The sequence below is a fragment of the Coregonus clupeaformis genome, chromosome 31 (genome assembly GCF_020615455.1).
Source record: "Coregonus clupeaformis isolate EN_2021a chromosome 31, ASM2061545v1, whole genome shotgun sequence".
Lineage (NCBI taxonomy): Eukaryota > Metazoa > Chordata > Actinopteri > Salmoniformes > Salmonidae > Coregonus > Coregonus clupeaformis.
Window position 1 is genome coordinate 22265186 of NC_059222.1, and position 25280 is coordinate 22290465.

The 25280-nt window shown below is 42.7% G+C and overlaps 1 protein-coding gene across 1 annotated transcript in view; it reads right to left on the reverse strand.

Moving 5' to 3' along the window:
- Nucleotides 1-25280, reverse strand: part of LOC121546993 (unconventional myosin-Id) — an 85826-nt gene that overhangs the window by 26274 nt on the left and 34272 nt on the right. Inside the window, exons 16-20 of the mRNA XM_041858107.2 lie at nucleotides 14721-14944; nucleotides 14205-14343; nucleotides 13779-13883; nucleotides 13240-13353; nucleotides 176-330 (exon numbers count right to left, since the gene is read on the reverse strand). Of these exons, the coding sequence (XP_041714041.2) occupies nucleotides 176-330; nucleotides 13240-13353; nucleotides 13779-13883; nucleotides 14205-14343; nucleotides 14721-14944 (737 nt within the window). The remainder of the gene's footprint in view (nucleotides 1-175; nucleotides 331-13239; nucleotides 13354-13778; nucleotides 13884-14204; nucleotides 14344-14720; nucleotides 14945-25280) is intronic.

Sequence of the window (25280 nt, forward strand, 5' to 3'; positions counted from 1 at the left end):
GAAGGACACACAGTCAGACAGGCAGACAGAAAGAGAAGTAGAAAGACAGACCAAAAGACGGACCGACCGACCGACTCACCCACGGACTCACCCACGGACTCACCCACTGACCGACCGTCCAACAGACAGACAGAAAGGCAGACACACACACATGCATGCCACACACACTGGTTACCTTTTGAAGTGGCTGAGAAGGGTGCCCACCAGCTCTCCGATGCGGCTGTCCCCAGCAGGCACCATGCCCTGTAGACACACCACCAGGTCCCTGCTGTCCTTCGTGTGGAACACCACCAGCTGATCCTTACTAGGGGACACACTCACCCCCGTCACCTGGGAGGACAAAGAGAGAGAGGACACACACGTAAGTACGCAAACACACACACACGCATGCAGGCAAGCACACACACAGACAAGCATACACACGTGCACGAGCACACGCATACAGACAAACACCACGGGAGTTTGAGTTAGCATGGCTCAATAGACACAGCAATACACTAGGGGTTCTCACACTGAATCAAAACTGTAATCCATCACCCCTCATTTACTTACTAAGGAAAGGGAGCAGGGGAATTCTGACATGGTTCTACATACTGATGGGGGAAAAACTTGATACAGTTACATATCGGGATATTATTTTTGACGATATACTGTACCGTATCATTTTCACAATATCGCAATATTACTTTAGCGCTAGTTGGTGTACCTGCACCAAAACTCCAGTATTTTTCCTTCATAGCTTGTTCTCCATCTTCTATTAGGGAGCCAATTTGTTTTCAACACTTTTATTTCCATGACTGATCAAAACACATTGTCTCATGCTCTCTCGTCCCTCTGCAGCAGACATATGGTGAGCAATATGTTTGGAACATAGAAACGCAATACAATCACACTATCGAATCACAATACATTTAGAATCGTGAGAATCGCAATACATATCGTATCGGCACCTAAGTAATAATATCTTATCGTGAGGTCCCTGGCAATTCCCAGCCCTAGTCCTAGACACAGACTGCAATGGATAAGTAAAACCCCAAGGTTCTGTGTGCAATGTTTGGCTGCTTCAAGGGTTAATGTTTATCTTAACTTTTTACAGAACATAACATGTCTAAGGAAGATAATGAAAATTAGAGTTTATATTGTGCATCTGTTTGGAATTACTTGTTTTTTATTTCTTCCCCTTCCCCCTCTCCCTGTGAGTCCAGGGACCATTGAGCACAGAGTAGAGACTATGGAAACAGCCAGGGGGGAGTCAGACACATTACCCCCTCAGCCCAGCCGAGCAGGGGCACCATACTGGGAGATAATAATCATTATTGCATCTCCATCACATTAAGGAAATGTGACACCTCCACCACGGCGCCACGCATCGAGGGGTCAACAACAGCTAGCTGCTTTACCAATAGCTAAATAACAGAATGTGAAATGAGCCCCGTGGTTAGAAACGATTTCAACAGGTATACCCCGACACCACATGCTTGTGTTCATGAGAGCATTTTACGAGGAGCAGGTTACATTTACAGTATATGAATGGGTCAACTGATTGAAACAAGCCTTGTTTCTTTTTAATGAGTGTTCGAGTTGTCATAGCGATATGGATGGTACTGTAGCGAGTCTCCTATTCGGTACTCCTCTGGTCTATTCTTGAGGGAGACGAGTCTGTCGTTATGTAACACAGACAAATCCCAGTGTCTTCCATAAGCACATGGAGTAGCCAGCCAAATAGAAAAAGTAGCCAGGCATTTTTGCAGAACAAGCTCTATTTTGGTGGCCTCTGGTACATTCTAATGCTAGATTGTATTTTCAACCAGCAACTATCAGGAAATAACACTGATCACATTTTCCCACACTTTTACAGTGTTAGTTTCATCAGCTGTTGTAAAATATGATATACTGTAAAACACAGGAAAAACATTTCAGTGCACTTTTAAAGAATCCTGTATGCGTCTGCTGACTTCCACAGGCTTCCTTTTAAGAGGCATTTTCTCAGCTATCTGCAATACAGGTATGATTGAAGAATGAAGCAAGTGTTAAACATGGGCTTTGCTACACAGAAAACAGCAGATGACTACTCCATTGTCAACACTTTGATTAAACCAGTAGGTTTAATCAAAGTTGGTCCCCCCTTTGCTGCTATAACAGCCTCCACTCTTTTGGGAAGGCTTTCCACTAGACTAGCCTAGCCCGAACCATGAAAAACAGCCCCAGACCATTATTCCTCCTCCACCAAACTTTACAGTTGGCACTATGCATTGGGGCAGGTAGTGGCCAAACCCAAATTCATCCATCGGACTGCCAGATGGTGAAGCGTGATTCATCACACCAGAGAACATGTTTCCACTGCTCAAGAGTCCAATTGCAGCGAGAATTAAACCACTCCAGCCAAAGCTTGGCATTGCGCATGGTGATCTTAGGCTTCGGTGCGGCTGCTCGGCCATGGAAATCCATTTCATGAAGCTCCCGATGAACAGTTCTTGTGCAGACGTTGCTTCCAGAGGCAGTTTGGAACTCGGTAGTGAATGTTGCAACCGAGGACAGGTGATTTTTACGCGCTTCAGCACTTGACGGTCCCGTTCTGTGAGCTTGTGTGGCCTACCACTTCGCGGCTGAGCCGTTGTTGCTCCTAGACATTTCCACGTCACAATAACTGCACTTACAGTTGACCGGGGCAGCTCTAGCAGGGCAGAAATTTGAAGAACTGACTTGTTGGAAAGGTGGCATCATATGGCGGTGCCACGTTGAAAGTCACTGAGCTCTTCAGTACGGGCCATTCTACTGACAATGTTTGTCTATGGAGATTGCATGGCTGTATGCTCGATTTTATACAACTGTCAGCAACGGGTGTGGCTGAAATAGCATACTTTTGGCCATGTAGTGTATATCAATATCTTTGAAAATACCATATAAGTATCATTAGCTTTTAAAACAATTCAATCTGTTTTCTTTTATCATATTTTGGACCAGAGTGAGGCTCTCTCCACTAGCCTAGCTATTGTTGTGAGGAGGATTTACCATCTTCATCAAATGTTTTCATAATTTATCTGCAGATAATCACCAAAAAGCCTACCAGTATGCAACAGGGGTTGGAACCGGTTCAGGGAACAGAACCAAAAACCGGAAAATAACAACAATTTTCAAGGAACAGAAACGGAACCGGGAACAAAAGTGATCCATACTGTTCCGGAACAGAACCATCATTTTAAAAGCATGGGAACCGGTTAATAACGTTATTTTACATTCCAGGCATTTTTTTCTAGTCCCACAAAAAAATGCAACTAAGCGCCTATGCAAAGCCCTCACTCAGAAACGTATTCTGATGGACTTCATATCGAAAATACAAATGAGATCTTTAGTTTACTTGTCCCAACGCGATATCGTGGACATACAGTGCATTCGGAAAGTATTCAGACCCCTTGACTTTTTCCACATTTTGCTACGTTACAGCCTTACTCTAAAATGGATTAAATAAATAGAAATCCTCAACATTCTACACACAATACCCCATAATGACAAAGTGAAGTATATATAAATACATAAAAATGTATTTACGTAAGTATTCAGACTCTTTGCTATGAGACTCAAAATTGAGCTCAGGTACATCCTGTTTCCATTGATCATCCTTGAGATGTTTCTACAACTTGATTGGAGTCGACCTGTGGTAAATTCAATTGATTGGACATGATTTGGAAAGGCACACACCTGTTTCTATAAGGTCCCACAGTTGACAGTGCATGACAGAGCAAAAACCAAGCCTGGAGGTCGAAGGAATTGTCCGTAGAGCTCCGAGACAGGATTGTGTCGAGGCACAGATCTGGGGAAGGGTACCAAAACATTTCTGCAGCATTGAAGGTCCCCAAGAACACAATGGCCTCCATCATTCATAAATGGAAGACGTTTGGAACCACCAAGACTCTTCTTAGAGCTGGCCGCCTGGCCAAATTGAGCAATCGGGGGATAAGGGCCTTGGTCAGGGAGGTGACCAAAAACCGATGGTCACTCTGAAAGAGCTCCAGAGTTCCTCTGTGGAGATGAGAGAAACTTCCAGAAGGACAACCATCTCTGCAGCACTCCACCAATCAGGCCTTTATGGTAGAGTGGCTAGACAGAAGCCACTCCTCAGTAAAAGGCACGACAGCCCGCTTAGAGTTTGCTAAAATGCACCTAGTCTCTCAGACCATGAGAAACAAGATTCTCTGGTCTGATGAAACCAAGATTGAACTCTTTGGCCTGAATGCCAAGCGTCACATCTGGAGGAAACCTGGCACCATCCCTACGATGAAGCATGGTGGTGGCAGCATCATGCTGTGGGGATGTTTTTCCATCGGCAGGGACTGGGAAATTGGTCAGAATTGAAGGAATGATGGATGGCGCTAAATACAGGGAAATTCTTGAGGGAAACCTGTTTCAGTCTTCCAGAGATTTGAGACTGGGACAGAGGTTCAATTTCCAGCAGTACAATGACCCTAAGCATACTGCTAAAGCAACACTTGAGTGGTTTAAGGGGAAACATTTAAATGTCTTGGAATGGCCTAGTCAAAGCCCAGACCTCAATCCAATTGAGAATCTGTGGTATGACTTAAAGATTGCTGTACACCAGCGGAACCCATCCAACTTGAAGGAGCTGGAGCAGTTTTGCCTTGAAGAATGGGCAAAAATCCCAGTGGCTAGATGTGCCAAGCTTATAGAGACATACCCCAAGAGACTTGCAGCTGTAATTGCTGCAAAAGGTGGCTCTAATAAGTATTGACTTTGGGGGGGGGGGGTGAATAGTTATGCACGCTCAAGTTTTCTTTTTTTTAAATCGTATTTCTTGAGTGTTACACAATAAAAAATATTTTGCATCTTCAAAGTGGTAGGCATGTTGTGTAAATCAAATGATACAAACCCCCCCAAAATCTATTTTAATTCCAGGTTGTAAGGCAACAAAATAGGAAAAATGCCAAGGGGGGGTGAATACTTTCGCAAGCCACTGTAATTGCATTGTATTAAATGCATTCAATGTTGCTTCTAGAGAATGTCATTTTGAGAAGATTTGAAAATAGACATTCCAAAATACATATCAACATGGTTACAGTAGGTTTGCCATGAATAAACTAGCTGTATTTTATAGCTTTCTTTTTGCAGACTATCAACAGTAGTCAGCATATTGCTAATATGTTAATTTTGTTAATCACTTTCCATAAAATAAATAAGCTCAGTAAGTAAATTAATGGGCACTTCTTTTTGCTCTGGACAGCTCGAGCTTGTGTGTGCTTTGTGAAGGCATCAACTCATGTACTGCTCAAGTGCTCGAGAAGTTGTGACTCGCGGGAGCGTGGTGTTGCTTGAATGAACGGCCAATCATATTGCTCAAATACAAATAGTTTGACATTTACCTGTGTAGTCTTCAATGGTTTTCAATGGTAGACTGTGACAGAGCAGGTCAATGTTGAACTGGAATGCAAAAATGCGCTGAAAAGTTACTGGCCCTTTCGGGCCAGACTGACAAGATTCACTGGCCTGACCGACACATGTTTTTACTGGCCCCGGGCCATTGTTAATGTCAGACCCTGCAAACGAAAGAAAGTAAATGAACGTGCCAGAAAACAATAGGCTAAGTGGATTTGGAGTCATCGTTACCACATTATATGGGATGTGCAAATTCACTCACATTATATGGGATGTGCAAATTCATGCTCTCTCCCTCTGTGTAAATAATTTTGACTGCAACCACAGTGCACACAACACACACCCAGGTACTGAGAGGCGGGAAAGAAAGCAGACGACTGTCAAACCAGTAGTGTTTCCCTGTCATCGCTCACTTTGTGACTGACAGGTGCCTGTCCTCCTATCAAAAGATGCATATCGTTCATTCTAGCGGGAGAGGGCTTGGCAGACTCTTTCTGACTAGCAAATTGAAAAGTAGCCTAGTTAATTTAAGTTGAAAAAGTAGCAGGCTGAAAATGAGTCTGTAATCGGCTGTATAGCAGGCAACCGGTGTTAGTGGAAAACACTGGAATCCCTCAGAGAGAGAGAGATGGAGAGGGATAGAGAGACAGAAAGAGAGAGATGGAGAGAGAAATAAATAGACTGCAAAACAAAGATAGAGGGAGAGGAAAGGGGGAGGAGGTGAAGGGTACATCCATGCGGTATGACTAAAGGGATTATAGTATAATGAGCCAAGCTATGACAACCTGCCTATAGTGGGGTCACCAGCCAGCCTGCAATTGACCTTTACTAACACATTCCATTCCCATTTAGCACCTCAAAATTAAAGTATTCATACATTGCACTGCTTTACTGTACTCTATGACAAATAAACAATATTATATCAAGGAGAGAAGGAGTCAAGGAGGGAAAGAATGCATGCTTGGAGAGATGGAGAAAGAGAGAAAGAAAGATTCAGGAATAGAAATAGTGAAATAGAGTGAGTGAGAGGAAAGACAAGCTTTATTGGAAAGTGGAGAGCACACATGTAGCAGCCAGGCGATTTGTGAACATGCCTGAACAATACCAGACATCAGCTGATCTGCCCTCCCGCACAGTCGCCATGACAACTACGTCTCCTGCGAAGTTGGCATGACAAAGGCGGAGGTAGATAGCAACGGATGGTGAGGGAGGAAGGTGCCTGAGGAAATGGAGGGAGTGTGTCCAAGGAAAAAGAGAGGGAGGTAGAGAGGGAGGTAGAGAGGGAAGGAGGGATGAATAACAGACATTATTTCAATTTTACAGCATTTCCGTTTTTACAAAGACACAACAGTGTGGCTAAGACATTACAGTTACGATCGCTCTATGCACTACAAGGCCTTGGTTAATTGACATATAAATCTGAGGTAGACAGGCCGTGACTACTCAGTAGTATGGATGTATAAGGAGCCATCCATCTCCCTAGCCTAGTGCTGCGTCCCAAATGGCATCCTATTCCCTACATAGTGCACTACTTTTGACCAGAGCCCTATGGACTATATAGGGAATAGGGTGTCATTTGGGACAGACCCAATGCCTTTGGTTCCTGCAGGGGTAGTAAACAAACACAAGGGCAGCCAAGGTTTAGCAGTGCAGCAATGTAGCAATGTAGCTGGCTCGCTAATCAACAGGCGCTAACTGCCTTTCCCCTCCATCCGACCTTCCAGTAATCGATGGCTCGTCGTCATGCCTCACCGGCTCCCCTAGCAACGATATGTCTCCATCGTCATCGACTCTCTCACCTTGACCAGTTCTCTCACCTCTATTGATGACATTTAGTATAATGGAGTATTTCATCATGCGTGTGTATGGGGGGATGCAGTTACAATTTGATGTCATACATGCAATATGTTGTGTGTGGTGTGTGTGTTAGTTACAAAACATGATGTCATACATGTAACTACACACAATGTTTTATACTGTATGTATTGTGTGTTATGTCATTCTCTACCCCTTTGTGTACGTCTTGTTATACACTGAGTGTACAAAACATTAGGAACACATTCTAAGCACCCCCCTTTGCCCTCAGAACAGCCTCAATTCATCGGGGCATGGACTCTACAAGGTGTCGAAAGCGTTCCAAAGGGATGCTGGCCCATGTTGACTCTAACACTTCCCACAGTTGTGTCAAGTTGGCTGGATGTCCTTTGGGTGGTGGACCATTCTTGACACACACGGGAAACCCAGCAATGTTGCAGTTCTTGACACACACAAACCGGTGTGCCTGGCACCTGCTACCATACCCTGTTCAATGGCACTTAAATGTTTTGTCTTGCCCATTTACCCTCTGAATGGCACACATACACAATCCATGTCTCAATGCTTAAAAATCATTTTTTAACCTGTCTCCTCCCCTTCATCTACACTGATTGAAGTGGATTTAACAAGTGAGATCAATAAAGGATCATAGCTTTCACCTGGATTCACCTGATCAGTCCATGTCATGGAAAGAGTTCCTAATGTTTTGTACACTATATCTCCCAGTCTGTACCATTTAACAATACTGATGATTCTGTCTGGACTGAGTGTCCAACACACAGCCTTCCCTCTCTGGGCTCTCTTGTGTGTGTGTGTGTGTGTGTGTGTGCGTAAACAACGGCCGATAGCCCTTCAGCCAGCTCTATTCTCCTCCTAGCCCTGCTTTTCCATTTCAGATGCAACGATAAGACTGGGGTGTTCGTCCTATAATTCTTTCCTGACAGTTTCTCAGATTGAACACCATTGTTCCTTGTCACAAGAACAGGGAGAGAATATCTGGCCAAAGATGAATGGAGACCCTCTCTCTCTCTCTCTCTCTGCTCTTTATCCACAAGGTCAACTTTCAAGGTATAAGCCGCTGTAAGTATCTGCCTGTACTGTAATACTAGAGATTACACTTTGCTACGCACTTTGACTCTTACTTGAACAGAGGTTCGGGTGTACTGTAGGTTACATAAACAGAGTTCTGATGAAAAGCCATGATGTTTTGGCCATGCTGTTAATCTAAAAACAACCCAGAGGACTTAACCATGGAAACAAGGCTCATAGGATCTATGTGCCTTATCGTCCACTAATCGGTGAGAACGTTTTTTTAACATAACATTAATGCAGTGGATAAATGATGGGGAGAGATGTACATTTAAACACTGTTGCTTTACCGACAAATAACAGTCTCCATACATAGTATGATAAGATACTCTCTAAGACAAGAGTTGATAATAGTTATGATTTTTTAAAACAAAACAAAATTACATTTCATCTTCTTTAAATCAGTCTACGGAGACGTGGAAAGGGCAATTATTCCATTATCTCTACATAGTGTTTAATTTCCTGTTCCATAAACCATGCTATTAATCAATTACAGTGGCTTGCAAAAGTATTTACCCCCCTTGGCATTTTTCCTATTTTGTTGCCTTACAACCTGGAATTAAAATAGATTTTTGGGGGATTTGTATTATTTGATTTACACAACATGCCTACCACTTTTGAAGATGCAAATGTATTTATTTATTGTGAAACAAACAAGAACTAAGACAAAAAAACAGAAAACCTGAGCGTGCATAACTATTCAACCCCCCCCCCAAGTCTCTTAGGGTATGTCTCTATAAGCTTGGCACATCTAGCCACTGGGATTTTTGCCCATTCTTCAAGGCAAAACTGCTCCAGCTCCTTCAAGTTGGATGGGTTCCGCTGGTGTACAGCAATCTTTAAGTCATACCACAGATTCTCAATTGGATTGAGGTCTGGGCTTTGACTAGGCCATTCCAAGACATTTAAATGTTTCCCCTTAAACCACTCGAGTGTTACTTTAGCTTAGGGTCATTGTCCTGCTGGAAATTGAACCTCTGTCCCAGTCTCAAATCTCTGGAAGACTGAAACAGGTTTCCCTCAAGAATTTCCCTGTATTTAGCGCCATCCATCATTCCTTCAATTCTGACCAGTTTCCTAGTCCCTGCCGATGAAAAACATCCCCACAGCCTGATGCTGCCACCACCATGCTTCACTGTGGGGATGGTGTTCTCGGGGTGATGAGAGGTGTTGGGTTTGCTCCAGACATAGCGTTTTCCTTGATGGCCAAAAAGCTCAATTTTAGTCTCAACTGACCAGAGTACCTTCTTCCATATGTTTGGGGAGTCTCCCACATGGCTTTTGGCGAACACCAAACGTGTTTGCTTACTTCTTTTCTTTAAGCAATGGCTTTTTTCTGGCCACTTCCATAAAGCCCAGCTCTGTGGAGTGTACGGCTTAAAGTGGTCCTATGGACAGATACTCCAATCTCCGCTGTGAAGCTTTGCAGCTCCTTCAGGGTTATCTTTGGTCTCTTTGTTGCCTCTCTGATTAATGCCCTCCTTGCCTGGTCTGTGAGTTTTGGTGGGCGGCCCGCTCTTGGCAGGTTTGTTGTGGTGCCATATTCTTTCGATTTTTTAATAATGGATTTGATGGTGCTCTGTGGGATGTTCAAAGTTTCTGATATTTTGTATAACCCAACCCTGATCTGTACTTCTCCACAACTTTGTCCCTGACCTGTTTGGAGAGCTCCTTGGTCTTCACGGTGCCGCTTGCTTGGTGTTGCCCCTTGCTTAGTGGTGTTGCAGACTCTGGGGCCTTTCAGAACAGGTGTATATATACTGAGATCATGTGACACTTAGATTGGACACAGATGGACTTTATTTAACTAATTATGTGACTTCTGAAGGTAATTGGTTGCACCAAATCTTATTTAGGGGCTTCATAACAAAGGGGGTGAATACATATGCACACACAACTTTTCAGTTATTTATTTTTTAGATTTATTTTTTAATTTCACTTCAACAATTTGGACTATTTTGTGTATGTGTCATTACATGAAATCCAAATAAAAATCAATTTAAATTACAGGTTGTAACGCAACAAAATAGGAAAAACGCCAAGGGGGAGGAATACTTTTGCAAGGCACTGTATCAATTGAGAATGATTTTGACCCTTTAGACCAGGGGTGTCAAACGTCCGGCCCGGATCAGGCCCGCAAACGGGTTTAATCCGGCCCGCGAGATGATTTTGCAAAGTATAAAAATGAGCTGCAATTTTTCAATAAAATAAACTGCTGTTCCAATTGGCGCAATAGCAATTGTGTTAAGCAAGCAAACTGTTTATACCGGGGCAGAGCAAATAGGTCAAGCAAGTGCAGCCAGTCCGGATGAGCTACTTTGTTTTGCCCGTGATATTTATTACGGCTTCTACTTTTAACATTATGTGATTTGGCACCCTCATTGCCCCAATATGTCTCTGTCAAAAAAGAGAAAAGTGGACGCAGAGTGCAGAGTGTTCCAAGAAAAATTGTCATCCTTCTATTTATTCACGGAATTGAATGGGAAAGCTGTATGTTTGGTGTGTTCACAGCATGTTGCAGTGCTGAAAGAATATAACCTTCGCCGCCACTATGTGAGTCTTCATGCCGACAAATATGACAACTTTAAAGGACAGCGGAGAAGAGAGAAGGTGAATGAACTGTTGGTGGGTCTGAAGAAACAGCAGTCTGTGTTTACTCACAGCCGAGACATCAGTGACGCTGCAGTGAAAGCTAGCTACCTCATTGCTAATGAAATCGCAGTGGCTTCAAAACCATTTAGTGAGGGTGAATTTGTAAAAACATGCATGATGAAGGCAGCAGAGATTGTGTGCCCTGAAAAGCACCAGGCTTTTGCAAATATCAGCCTGACAAGAAACACAGTTGCAGACAGGATTTCCGATCTTTCAGTGGATTTGGACAGCCAGTTGAAGCAAAAGTAAAGTCATTTATTGCGTTTTCGGTTGCAATTGATGAAAGCACGGACATTACAGATGTTGCACAACTGGCCATTTTCATCCGCGGAGTTGATGACACATTGACCGTCACCGAGGAGTTCGTGGAGTTGGTGCCGATGACAGATACAACGACAGCATCTGATATTTTCACTGCACTCGTCGGCGCGCTGGACAGGGTCGGAGTGGACTGGTCCCGCGCTGTCAGCCTGGCTACAGATGGTGCGCCCTCAATGATCGGGAAAAAAGCAGGCGTTGTGACAAAGTTCAGAGAGAAAGTGCAATCTGCAAATGGAGGACGTGATTTTTGGACTTTTCACTGTATTTTGCACCAGGAGGCTTTGTGTTGCAAGTCATTAAAGATGGATAACGTCATGAAGGTGGTCATCCAAACTGTTAATTTTATCCAATCCAGAAGCCTGAATCACCGTCAGTTTGACAGCCTTCTCAGAGAGAAAGACCACATCTATGGCCTGCCATACCACACTGAGGTAAGATGGTTAAGCCGAGGTGCTGTGCTGAGGCGTTTCTTTGATTTACGAGAAGAAATTGAACAGTTCATGGAAGAAAAGGGCAAACCAGTGTTAGAATTTCATTCCGCAGAATGGATGCAGGACCTTGCATTTATGGTGGCTGTTACAGAGCACCTGAATAACTTGAACAAACAGCTGCAAGGGCGCAACAAAGTTGCCACGCAGTATTATGACAGCATACGTTCTTTCAAGTTGAAGCTGTCATTGTGAGAGACGCAACTCGCCGGTGGTGATGCAGCTCACTTCCCCTGTCTGAAAAATGTGTGCGCGACCCAACATGTGGCAGACATGAAGCGGTTCAAAGATAAAATAACGGGACTGTTAAGGGAGTTTGAGCAACGCTTTCAGATTTTTGGTGAACTGGAGAAAGACTTCAAAGTTTTTTTGTTCGCCATTCACCGTGAATCCCTCTGATCTGCCCGTCAGCATCCAACTTGAAATAATAGACTTGCAGTGTGACTCGGATTTGAAGGGCAAATTTGCTGCAGCTGGCTTGGACACATTTTATCAGAATCTCTTGCCAGGTTACCCCAACTTGACAGCCCTCGCTGCAAAACTGTTGTGCATGTTTGGAACCACATATCTTTGTGAGCAAGTTCTCTGTAATGAGCATAAATAAAACAAAGCTGCGCTCAAGGCTCACGCACAAGCACTTGAATCACATCCTGAAGTTGGCTGCCACTCAGGATGTGATGCCTGATATTGATGCGCTGGTGAAAGCTAAAAGATGCCAGGTATCAGGAGTCAAATAAACTATGCAACCCCACTTACAGTGCTGCATGAGACACCCTGATATAGTTCTGTGATCTGTGATATACTTCTGTGAATCACTGAGGCATTGTGTGTTTGTGTGTTGTTTGTCCTCAGAATTTCAAATAACTTGAGGTGTTTTATGATTAATAGTTGTGCTTTTGGACACACTGTCCTCAGGCTCCAGCTTTATGTTTATATGTTTTTATGTTGATGTGCTATTGTTTTTAATTGTTTTTATTTTATTTGTATATTTAACCAATTCTTGACTCTGTGGTTCTTGCACTTGTTTGGGGAACAGGATTTCATTATTTGTATCTACATTTCTGCCTGAGAAATGACCCCCTGATATAGTTCTGTGATCTGTGAAACAGTTCTGTGAATCACTGAGGCATTGTGTGTTTGTGTTCTTTTTCTTTAGAATTTTCAAATAAACTTGAGGTGTTTTATGATTAATAGTGATGTTGTGCTTGTACTATTTTGGACACACTGTCCTCAGGCTCCAGCTTTATGTTTTATGTTGATAGTATTAAAACAAAGAAAACAATCTGAAGTTGTTGTTTTTAAGTTATATATACCATGATTTTACCGGTCCGGCCCACTTGGGAATAGATTTTCCTTCATGTGGCCCCTGAGCTAAAATGAGTTTGACACCCCTGCTTTAGACGGTTTAGAGCCACAGCTAGTAAGATTTCCATGAATTTCAACTACACAATACACTATATCAACCACACAGGGGAGGTGCTCTTACATTGTAGAGGGGGATGCTCTTCATGGGCTTGTACTCCTTCAGGGGGTCCATCTTGTACAGGTGGCGGTCTGTGATGAGGATGGCCCGGTCCTCTGCCTTGTGGAAACGGTTGATCTGGGAAACACAAAGACCCTTATTAGTCACCCCACAGGAGACCCACACACAGCCAACACACACCACTGGGAGTTGGCTAAACTCAGGGACAGTTGGGTGAGAATGTGTGTGTGTGCAGGGGCAGACTGGCCATCTGGCATGTCGGGCAAATGCCAGATGGGCTGGTCCATTTTTAGCCCAGTGTGCCTGTTTAACTTTGGGTTTTTTGTGCAAAATTATATTTATCTGGGGCCTCAAGGAAAAAATTGTCTGGTGTGTTATAAATGGGCCGATTTCTGGTCCCAGTCCGCCCCTGTGTGTGTAGGGTGAGTGTAATAGATGTGATCGTATTCTCTATTCTGTGTATGGTGTGTGTTTCCGCATGTGCATATATGTGTGTGTGGTATAGGGTTTGGGTTAGGTAATAGTCCCCAACCCTACTGTACCTTGCGCACGTTGCAGGAGAAGAGCACCCTCATGAACTTGTCCTTACGCTGCAACTCACTGGACACCAAGGTGAAGGAGGACGCTATGTCAGGACTGTCTCGCTTCTGAAAACACACACATAGACAAAGACTGTCATGACGATCAACTCCTCTACAAATACAAACCTCTTTCCATTACATTTTAGTTCAACAACGCACACACACACACACACACACGTCACACACTTACGCCCCCACATCACCAAGGTCAGATACACGCTCACAGTCACCGGTAAACCACTGCACCGTCAACAAAAAACATACACACATTTACAACTACATTCAAATTAAAAACAACATCAGAAACACACACATCAATCGCTAACCTCTCCCTTTGAGGAGCTCAGAGCTAGTGTCAGAACCTCCCCTAGCCCCAATCCAACTCACCAGGTAGTTGCCCTCCCAGGTTCTTTGCAGCCCCAGGTCAGGTCTCTGGCCCTTGAGGGCCTCCAGGGTGGCAACCTTGGCCCTGATCTGCAGCTTCTCCTCTGGAGTCAGGTCTTTGATCAGAGTCCACGCCCACCACCTAGAGCAGCATGGAAACACCCACAGGAATAACAATGGAGCCAAGATATCGACTCTAACATGATTGGCTATTTCTGACGTGATGATACTGTGAAACAGTGATTTTTTGGGGCTTTGAATGAGGCTTTGATGGGGAAAAAGTCTATGTCCACCACAGACCTGAGGCTGGAAGAAACACGGGTAAGAACCTTCAAAGGAAACCAGTTGGAGTAGAAAACAGTACCTACTCCACAAAATTCTTACTACACTGATGATACTGATGGAAGGGCTTACAGTGCATTGTGTTCAAGGGTTGATGTTTTATCCGAACAGAGGTAGGATTACTCATACTACAACCCCTTTGTGTGTGTGTGTGCGCGACACTTCCTGTTTGTTTACCTGTTGTAGATGCTCCGCAGCGCCTCTTCAAACTTCCGCAGGACTTTGGGCGGCGTGGGCCACTTGACGTGCTTGCCATGGTCCTTCATGGAGCGCACGTTCTTGAATTTGCGGTTGACGTCCTTGATGTAGGACTTGACCTTGTAGTGCTGGTAGGCCCGCAGGATGACGAGGGCGGCTCGCATGCGCCGGTAACGCATCCTGGCTATGGTACCGCGCCATACCTGGTGAATAGAACCGAAGAGAGAGAAGGGATAGGTTAATACAGTGGAAATGAATAAACCTCTATTGATACTGTACTATTAGTTTAACAGGATTTATGTCTAGAGTATGAAGCATACTGTCAATATAACACATGTATAAATGAAGGCAGCCTATTTTTGAGCAACATTTTCTCAGACACATTTAAAATGAGATACAGTACAGTTAGATGCATAAACTCAAGCAAGAAAGACAAAACAAAGATTCACATAATTCAATGTCACATTCATGTTAGTACCTGTAAATCTGAAGAGCATGTATGTTGGAATCTTATTGAAAAGAATGCATAAAATAACTTGTATGTACGTTTTTATGATCTGAAGCAAGAAAGCCAAAACAAAAGATTCACATCATAAAATGTTACATTCATGTTAGTAGCTGTAAATGTGAACAGCATGTGTGTTGGACTCTTATTGAAAAGAATGCCCTGAGCCGGCGTAACCAAACTTCAGTTACACCCCCCCCTCCTATCAACCGCTCCGTAACACCCCCCATAAAACATGAATAATAAATGGTAGTGGAACCCCAGGGAGACATCTCTTCTGCTCCTTCCTCACTAAAACCACTGCCATATGCTCCCTTTTAGTTCATATTGATTCATAGACCCGTATCAGTCTATTTAACTTACTGTAAACAACAAACACAGACCATATATAGTGTTGACAGTCTCAATTGTGTTTTATGTTGACACGCAAGCGTAACTCAATAGTGTTCCAGTCATATAATTAATATACTGTATATCTCAATGGTAGCGCATCAGTCTTAGTCACACAGTACAATCATTCTAATATGCTATAATTCTGCAGATCATGAATATTTTATTCCTTAATGTGCGTATGTTTGGCGGTGGTTGATTTGAAAAATGTTCTCTGACATTAGCATATTCAATATGGGGGAGGTGTTTCACCTGGGGAGGTTGATTATGTGGTTATTAAATATAGCTAAGCAACACACAGTGTTGGATTAACATTGATTTCTGCCTGTTTGCTTTGGTTCATTTAACCTCCCTATATTTAATGCAACATTAATTGTCAAGTACAAATACACAGAATACAGTGCAAACAAGAGGTCCTAAGTATCCAAAATCGAACTGATCTAATCTACTTTAAGGCATCACCACAGCTACAGTAACACTACGATCCATTCAGAGGCCACCTCTAGTCAAGTGGATCAATCACTCAGAGATAAATGAAGGACAGTCAAGAGTGAACTGTCCCTCACTGATGACCTCAAACTCCCCTTGTCCCCCACTTCGCTGCCCTAGGTGACTCATAGATAATGGAGGAGGGAAGAGAGAGACCAGAGTGATCCACATTCATCACTCCCACCAACCCCTGGGTTGTATTCATTAGGCACCAAATGAAGAAAAAATGACTGAAAACTGGGAGGGACTACCTGAACTCGTCCAGTAAGAAACACTTGTTTTCCGTTACAATACATTTTGCTACAGTGTGCAGTAATGAATATAACCCTTATTCTATCCTCCCACGTGGCAGGGATTATGGTGAGTTGAATGAATGAATAAATGAATGAATGGAAAAATGTCCAACTCATAGACGGTCCCCGCTAGCTAACAGTGTTGGAAGACCCCATTCAAATTCAGATTTAATAAAACGTTTGAGGAAATTAAGTGTGTTTTAAGCAGGCGCATGAGATATTGTAGTATAATGTATTAAAATGGAGATGGAGTATTCAATATATTGCTTAAGGGACCTGAATATATTCTGGTGTTGGTTTGAGATTCACAAAATTTGCTTAAGTGATCGTGAGCAATATACTGTAGGGCTATTGGACTCTCAATGACCTTCTTTACTTTGATTTTAAACAAAGACTACGAGTGTAGAGGTGGTGGGATGGAGTTAACGACTCTCATTAATATAAGCTCACAACCTGATTTCATGCAGTACATCTCTTCCTAAACATTCCATATGGGCAGACATGAGAAACGTTACCTAAGAAACAAAATACTGTTGCCATATCTGATTAACCGTGGCAGTTTTGTCATAATATTGCCTGGCTCATACCCATAGATGGTAGCTACTTACAGTGCCTAGTGAAAGTCTACACATCCCTTTCACAATTGTCACATTTTGCTGCCTTAAAATTAAATCTAAAAAGGGATTAAATTAGATCTACACAACATTTTCTAAATTAATTAAAAAACAAAAAACAAAGATTGCTTGCGTATTTTTTCATTCACCAGAGTTAAGACTTAGTGGAAACACCTTTGGCAGCCATTACAGCTGTGAATAATTTTGAATATGATTCTACCAACACTGCACAACTCTTAGGGCAACATACTGTATATCCATTGTTTTTGTCAAAATTGATCAAGCTCAGTAAATTTGGTTGGGGATCATTGATGGGCAGAAATATTCAAACCTTGTCTCTAGTACTTTACTTGATGTAGGAAGTGCAGGGTATGTATTTTTCCAAGTCGGTCCATTAGACTATGTTCACCGAAATTCACACATGACATTATGCTATAGAGACCTCTGATTATTCACTGTTAACAGTTCATACACATTTTCCATGACTTCTCCATGACTTTGAACAACATTTTCATGTCTATTATTCAGTGGTGTAAAGTACTTAAGTAAACATACTTTAAAGTACTACTTAAGTCGTTTTTGGGGGTATCTGTACATTACTTTATTATTTATATTTTTGACTACTTCTACTTCACTACATTCCTTAGGGAAACATTGTACTTTTTACTCCATACATTTTCCTTGACACCCAAAAGTAATCGTTACATTTGGAATGCTTAGCAGGACAGGAAAATGGTCCAATTCATGCACTTATCAACAGAACATCCCTGGTCATCCCTACTGCCTCTGATCTGGCGGACTCACTAAACACACATGCTTCATTTGTAAATTATGTCTGAATGTTGGTGTGCCCCCGGCTATCCGTAAATTTAAAAAAAACAAGAAAATGGTGCCGTATGGTTTGTTTAATATAAGCAATCTTAAATAATATATACTTTTACTTTTGATACTTAAGTATATTTTAAACCAAATACTTTTAGACTTTTATTAAGGTATCTTTACTTTTACTCAAGTATGACAATTGGGTACTTTTTCCACCACTGCTATTATTATAGCCTACATGATAAAGTAAGCATTATTGACACTGGAAAGCTGCTGTGTCTGATTGCATGTAGACCTACCACCTCCTGCCGTTGTGCCCTTGATCAAGGCACTTAGCCCCCACACAGAACTGCACTGTTAGTCACATGTTGTCATCCCTATCCCAGTCTGCTGTCCCCACATGCTTCAAGATGGCCACCATTTTTCCTGTACCCAAGAAAGCAAAGGTAACTGAACTAAACGACTATCGCCCCGTATCACTCACTTCTGTCATCATGAAGTACTTTGAGAGACTAGTCAAGGATCATATCACCTCTACCTTACCTGCCACCCTAGACCCAGTTCAATTTGCTTACCGCCCCAATAGATCCACAGACGATGCAATCGCCATCACTCTGCACACTGCCCTATCCCATTTGGACAAGAGGAATACCTATGTAAGAATGCTGTTCATTGACTATAGCTCAGCATTCAACACCATAGTACCCTCCAAGTTCATAATTAAGCTTGAGGCCCTGGGTCTGAACCCCGCCCTGTGCGACTGGGTCCTTGACTTCCTGACGGCCGCCCCCAGGTGGTGAAGGTAGGAAACAACACCTCTACTTCGCTGATCCTAAACACTGGGGCCCCACAAGGGTGCGTGCTCAGCCCACTCCTGTACTCCCTGTTCACCCATGACTGCGTAGCCAAGCACGCCTCCAACTCAATCATCAAGTTTGCAGACGACACAACAATAGTAGGCTTGATTACCAACAATGACGAGACAGCCTACAGGGAGGACAAGAGGGCTCTGGTAGTGTGGTGCCAGGAAAATAACCTCTCACTCAACGTCAACAAAACAAAGGAAATGATCGTGGACTTCAGGAAACAGCAGAGGGTGCACCCCCCTATCCACATTGACGGGATCGCAGTGGAGAAGGTGGAAAGCTTCAAGTTCCTTGGTATACACATCACTGACAAACTGAAATGGACCACTCACACAGACAGTGTGGTGAAGAAGGCGCAACAGAGCCTCTTCACCACAGGAGGCTAAAGAACAACCCTCACAAACTTTTACAGATGCACAATTGGTACCACCTGGTACGGCAACTGCACTGCCCGCAACCGCAAGGCTCTCCAGAGGGTGGTGCGGTCTGCCCAATGCATTACCGGGGGCAAACTACCCGCCCTCCAAAACACCTACAGCACCCGATGTCACAGGAAGGCCAAAAAGACCATCAAGGACATCAACCACCCGAGCCACTGCCTGTTCTCCCTGCTATCATCCAGAAGGCGAGGTCAGTACAGGTGCATCAAAGCTGGGACAGAGAGACTGAAAAACAGCTTCTATCTCAAGGCCTTCAGACTGTTAAACAGCCATCACTAGCACATTAGAGGCTGCTGCCTATAGACATAGACTAGAAATCACTGGCCACTTTAAGAAATGGAACACTAGCCACTTTAATAATGTTTACATATCTTGCATTCCTCATCTCATATGTATACACTTTATTCTATACTATTCTACGGTATCTTAGTCACTTTAATAATGTTTACATATCTTGCATTACTCATCTCTTATGTATATACTGTATTCTATACTATTCTACTGTATCTTAGTCCATGTTCTGACATCGCTCGTCCATATATGTATGTATTCTTAATTAATTATTTACTTAGATTTGTGTGTATATGTTTTGAAATTGTTAGATATTACTTGTTAGATATTACTGCACTTTTGGAGCTAGAAGCACAAGCATTTCGCTACACCCACAATAACATCTGCTAAACACGTGTATGTGACAAATAAAATGTGAATTGATTTGATTTGAACCTTCAATCTGGAGAGCTCCTGGGTGTGCAGGATTTTTCAACATCACAACCAAATACTTTTCTCTTTATAAAATTATTCCCTCATTCAATAAATCAGGGATCAAATGGATAAGGTAGGCTACTTCAAACCCGTGTAGCTCAGTTGGTAGAGCATGACCCTTGCAATGCCAGGGTTGTGGGTTCATTTCCCACGGGGGCCAGTATGGAAAAATGTATGCAAATGTAAGTCGCTCTGGATAAGAGTGTCTGTTAAATGACTAAAATGGAAATTATACAGTATATGGCTCAAATATTCATGTTTCGGGGGACATCTATGCACAGCAGGTTATTTGTCAATTAGGCTATTCTTAGAATATTTACATGGGTACTGTTTAATAGAGGAGAATCCCAGCTTTCCAACGGTGCAGATTTATTTAGGCTCTACAGTGCATGTGGAAAGGCAACAACAAAATGAATGCCTAGTTAGATACAGTGCCTAGCAAAAGTATTCATCCCCCTTGGCATTTTTCCTATTTTGTTGCATTACAACCTGTAATTGAAATTGATTTTTTTTTGTATTTCATGTAATGGACATACACAAAATAGTCCAAATTGTTGAAGTGAAATGAAAAAAATACCTTGTTTCAAAAGATTCTGAAAAAAAAAATGACGGAAAAGTGGTGCATGCATATGTATTCACCCCCTTCGCTATGAAGCCCCTAAATAAGATCTGGTGCAACCAATTACCTTCAGAAGTCACATAATTAGTTAAATAAAGTCCACCTGTGTGCAATCTAAGTGTCACATGATCTCAGTATATATACACACACACCTGGTATTTTTTTCTGTGGTCCTCTGTAGCTCAATTGGTAGAGCATGGCACTTGTAACGCCAGGGTAGTGGGTTCGATCCCCGGGACCACCCATACGTAAAAATGTATGCAAACATGACTGTAAGTCGCTTTGGATAAAAGCGTCTGCTAAATGGCATATTATTATTATTATTCTGAATGGCCCCAGAGTCTGCAACACCACTAAGCAAGGGGCACCACCAAGCAAGCGGCACCATGAAGACCAAGGAGCTCTCCAAACAGGTCAGGGACAAAGTTGTGGAGATGTACAGATCAGGGTGGGGTTATAAAAAAATATCAGAAACTTTGAACATCCCACGGAGCACCATTTAATCCATTATTTAAAAAATTGAAAGAATATGGCACCACAACAAACCTGCGAAGAGAGGGCCGCCCACCAAAACTCACAGACCAGGCAAGGAGGGCATTAATAAGAGAGGCAACAAAGAGACTAAAGATAACCCTGAAGGAGCTGCAAAGCTCCACAGCAGAGATTGGAGAATCTGTCCATAGGACCACTTTAAGCCGTACACTCCACAGAGCTGGGCTTTCCGGAAGAGTGGCCAAAAAAAAGCCATTGCTTAAAGAAAAAAATAAGCAAACACGTTTGGTGTTCGCCAAAAGGCATGTGGGAGACTCCCCAAACATATGGAAGAAGGTACTCTGATCAGATGAGCTTTTTGGCCGTCAAGGAAAACGCTATGTCTGGCGCAAAACCAACACCTCTCATTATCCCGAGAACACCACCCCACAGTGAAGCATGGTGGTGGCAGCATCATGCTGTGGGGATGTTTTTCATCGGCAGGGACTGGGAAACTGGTCAGAATTGAAGGAATGATGGATGGCACTAAATACAGGGAAATTCTTGAGGGAAACCTGTTTCAGTCTTCCAGAGATTTGAGACTGGGACAGAGGTTCACCTTCCAGCAGGACAATGACCCTAAGCATACTGCTAAAGCAACACTCTAGTGTTTTTTTGTTTTGTTTGTTTTTTAGGTGGTAGATCAGCTTAATATTGCAGATAGATTGTAACTTCCATCAATGTAATTGTCTGCATCACTTCCAATCCCCCATATATATATATATATATATATATATATATATATATAGACACAGTGGGGAAAAAAAGTATTTAGTCAGCCACCAATTGTGCAAGTTCTCCCACTTAAAAAGATGAGAGAGGCCTGTAATTTTCATCATAGGTACACGTCAACTATGACAGACAAAATGAGAAGAAAAAAAAATCCAGAAAATCACATTGTAGGATTTTTAATGAATTTATTTGCAAATTATGGTGGAAAATAAGTATTTGGTCAATAACAAAAGTTTCTCAATACTTTGTTATATACCCTTTGTTGGCAATGACACAGGTCAAACGTTTTCTGTAAGTCTTCACAAGGTTTTCACACACTGTTGCTGGTATTTTGGCCCATTCCTCCATGCAGATCTCCTCTAGAGCAGTGATGTTTTGGGGCTGTCGCTGTGCAACACGGACTTTCAACACCCTCCAAAGATTTTCTATGGGGTTGAGATCTGGAGACTGGCTAGGCCACTCCAGGACCATGAAATGCTTCTTACGAAGTCACTCCTTCGTTGCCCGGGCGGTGTGTTTGGGATCATTGTCATGCTGAAAGACCCAGCCACGTTTCATCTTCAATGCCCTTGCTGATGGAAGGAGGTTTTCACTCAAAATCTCACGATACCATTCATTCTTTCCTTTACACGGATCAGTCGTCCTGGTCCCTTTGCAGAAAAACAGCCCCAAAGCATGATGTTTCCACCCCCATGCTGCACAGTAGGTATGGTGTTCTTTGGATGCAACTCAGCATTCTTTGTCCTACAAACACGACGAGTTGAGTTTTTACCAAAAAGTTATATTTTGGTTTCATCTGACCATATGACATTCTCCCAATCCTCTTCTGGATCATCCAAATGCACTCTAGAGAACTTCAGACGGGCCTGGACATGTACTGGCTTAAGCAGGGGGACACGTCTGGCACTGCAGGATTTGAGTCGCTGGCGGCATAGTGTGTTACTGATGGTAGGCTTTGTTACTTTGGTCCCAGCTCTCTGCAGGTCATTCACTAGGTCCCCCCTGTGTGGTTCTGGGATTTTTACTCACCGTTCTTGTGATCATTTTGACCCCACGGGGTGAGATCTTGCGTGGAGCCCCAGATCGAGGGAGATTATCAGTGGTCTTGTATGTCTTCCATTTCCTAATAATTGCTCCCACAGTTGATTTCTTCAAACCAAGCTGCTTACCTATTGCAGATTCAGTCTTCCCAGCCTGGTGCAGGTCTACAATTTTGTTTCTGGTGTCCTTTGACAGCTCTTTGGTCTTGGCCATAGTGGAGTTTGGAGTGTGACTGTTTGAGGTTGTGGACAGGTGTCTTTTATACTGATAACAAGTTCAAACAGGTGCCATTAATACAGGTAACGAGTGGAGGACAGAGGAGCCTCTTAAAGAAGAAGTTACAGGTCTGTGAGAGCCAGAACTCTTGCTTGTTTGTAGGTGACCAAATACTTATTTTCCACCATAATTTGCAAATAAATTCATTAAAAATCCTACAATGTGATTTTCTGGAGAAAAAAAATCTCAATTTGTCTGTCATAGTTGACGTGTACCTATGATGAAAATTACAGCCTCTCTCATCTTTTTAAGTGGGAGAACTTGCACAATTGGTGGCTGACTAAATACTTTTTTCCCCCACTGTATATATATTTTTAAAAGTAACACAATAAAATAACAATAATGAGGCTATATACAAGGGGAACCATTACCTAGTCAATGTGCGGGGGTACAGGTTAGTCGAGGTAATTTGTACATGTAGGTAGGGGTAAAGTGACTATGCATAGACAGCGAGTGGCAGCAGTGTAAAAAAAACAAGGTGATCAAATTAAGGGTGATCAAATTAAGATCCTACATCTGTACCATGACAATGGCTGGATGTGTAGGGAGTTTGAGATAGTTTGGTTTAGATGCAGAACATGTGAAGAACATAAAGATTAAATATTAATTGATATACTGTATATCTTCATGTAAATATATCATACACTATAGGCTACACTAAGTGCTGCAACTGCTTTAAGCCTAATAAAGAGGCAATCAATCCATTCGTAAAAACAAGCAAGGGTTGACTATACCATTTATAGTCTAACTAAACATGCTAAACAAAAGATCCTTTATGTCATCCACAGAACAAATCAAACATGGAAAGACCGGCGGGGTGACACACTTGACTGCAATCAAATGCTGAGTGCCACTATTTCCCTGTCCTCCTGGGACATTTGGTTTTCCGGTGACTTGCTCGATACACCGAGGTGGGCGGAGAAGGCATCAAGCAGAGTGTGTGACACAATTTATCAAGGGCACAACACAAGTCACGTCTCCTCCCGTTGCTCCCCTCCGGCGCTCTGATTCGCCGGTCTACTGAGCCACCGGTCTGAGCGCACCACCTCGGCAACACCGGAATGGAACCCCAACGCACCCTAATCACCTCCAGCGCACCTGCACCTCATCACCACCCCTATATAGCCCTGGACTGTTCAGTGTTGTGATTGTTAGTGTCATGTCCTCGCTCTTTGTTGTTCTCTTGCTCAGTGTTAAGTAAACCTTTACATTGTTGATTCCTGCCGCTGCGTCCTGCCTCTTCGTATCCTCAGTACTCTTCACAACACACACACACACACACACACTGACCTCAGGCAATCAGCAGGGACACTGGGCCGAGACACTGGGCCAACGTGTTTTAGGATAAATAAATCCAGTGCTCGGGTCAACAGCAACACCATCACCACATGCTCAAGGCAGCAGCCAGTGGCTTGCTCTAAAACCCTCTCTAGACTAACATCCTCTATGCATGTTCATTATGTTCCATCATTTGGTTCATGTATTGTGTGGATTTCTAACAATGGGAATATGGGAACTGAAGTGAGGTTAAAATAGAATAGTTATGGATACTCTTTGTCATGTTGATCGATAGAAATATTGATGGAAATAATTGTAATTTGTTATCAATTTGTGTCGCCTCCATGGACAGATTGTCTGCCACTAACTGAAACAAATAAACCTTTAGAAATGAATGCTTGTATCTTACAGTCAGGTCTGTCAATTATAACATACTGTATTATACATGAATAGACATGTCAGAGGATAGAAAGAAAGGGGCGATTCTATGAGGAGTTAAATAGAATGGCAAGTGAAGGTCATATCGGAGGAAAGCGGTGCACCTTGGCTGGGAGCCAAACCTTGGTTGCCATGGCAAGAGCCCCCTGTCTACCCATATCCTTCCACACTGTCGAGGAGATGCATTGCTGTCAGGTCAGTGGATTGTTTTGAGTGTAAAATGCCCGGCACTACTTTCTCTTCCTGTTGTTAGTGCAGTGAATCCAAGAGTGAATTATTATACTCAAATAGCCTGCAACATTTTGTTCTGGTGAGAATCAATTACATTACCAACTCAAGGATGCACGGACCAGGATTTATGAATAAAATATAAGCCAGTATTAATTTATTTAGCATTGTATGTCAAATATATAAAAAATATGTGATTGTGAATTCAAAAG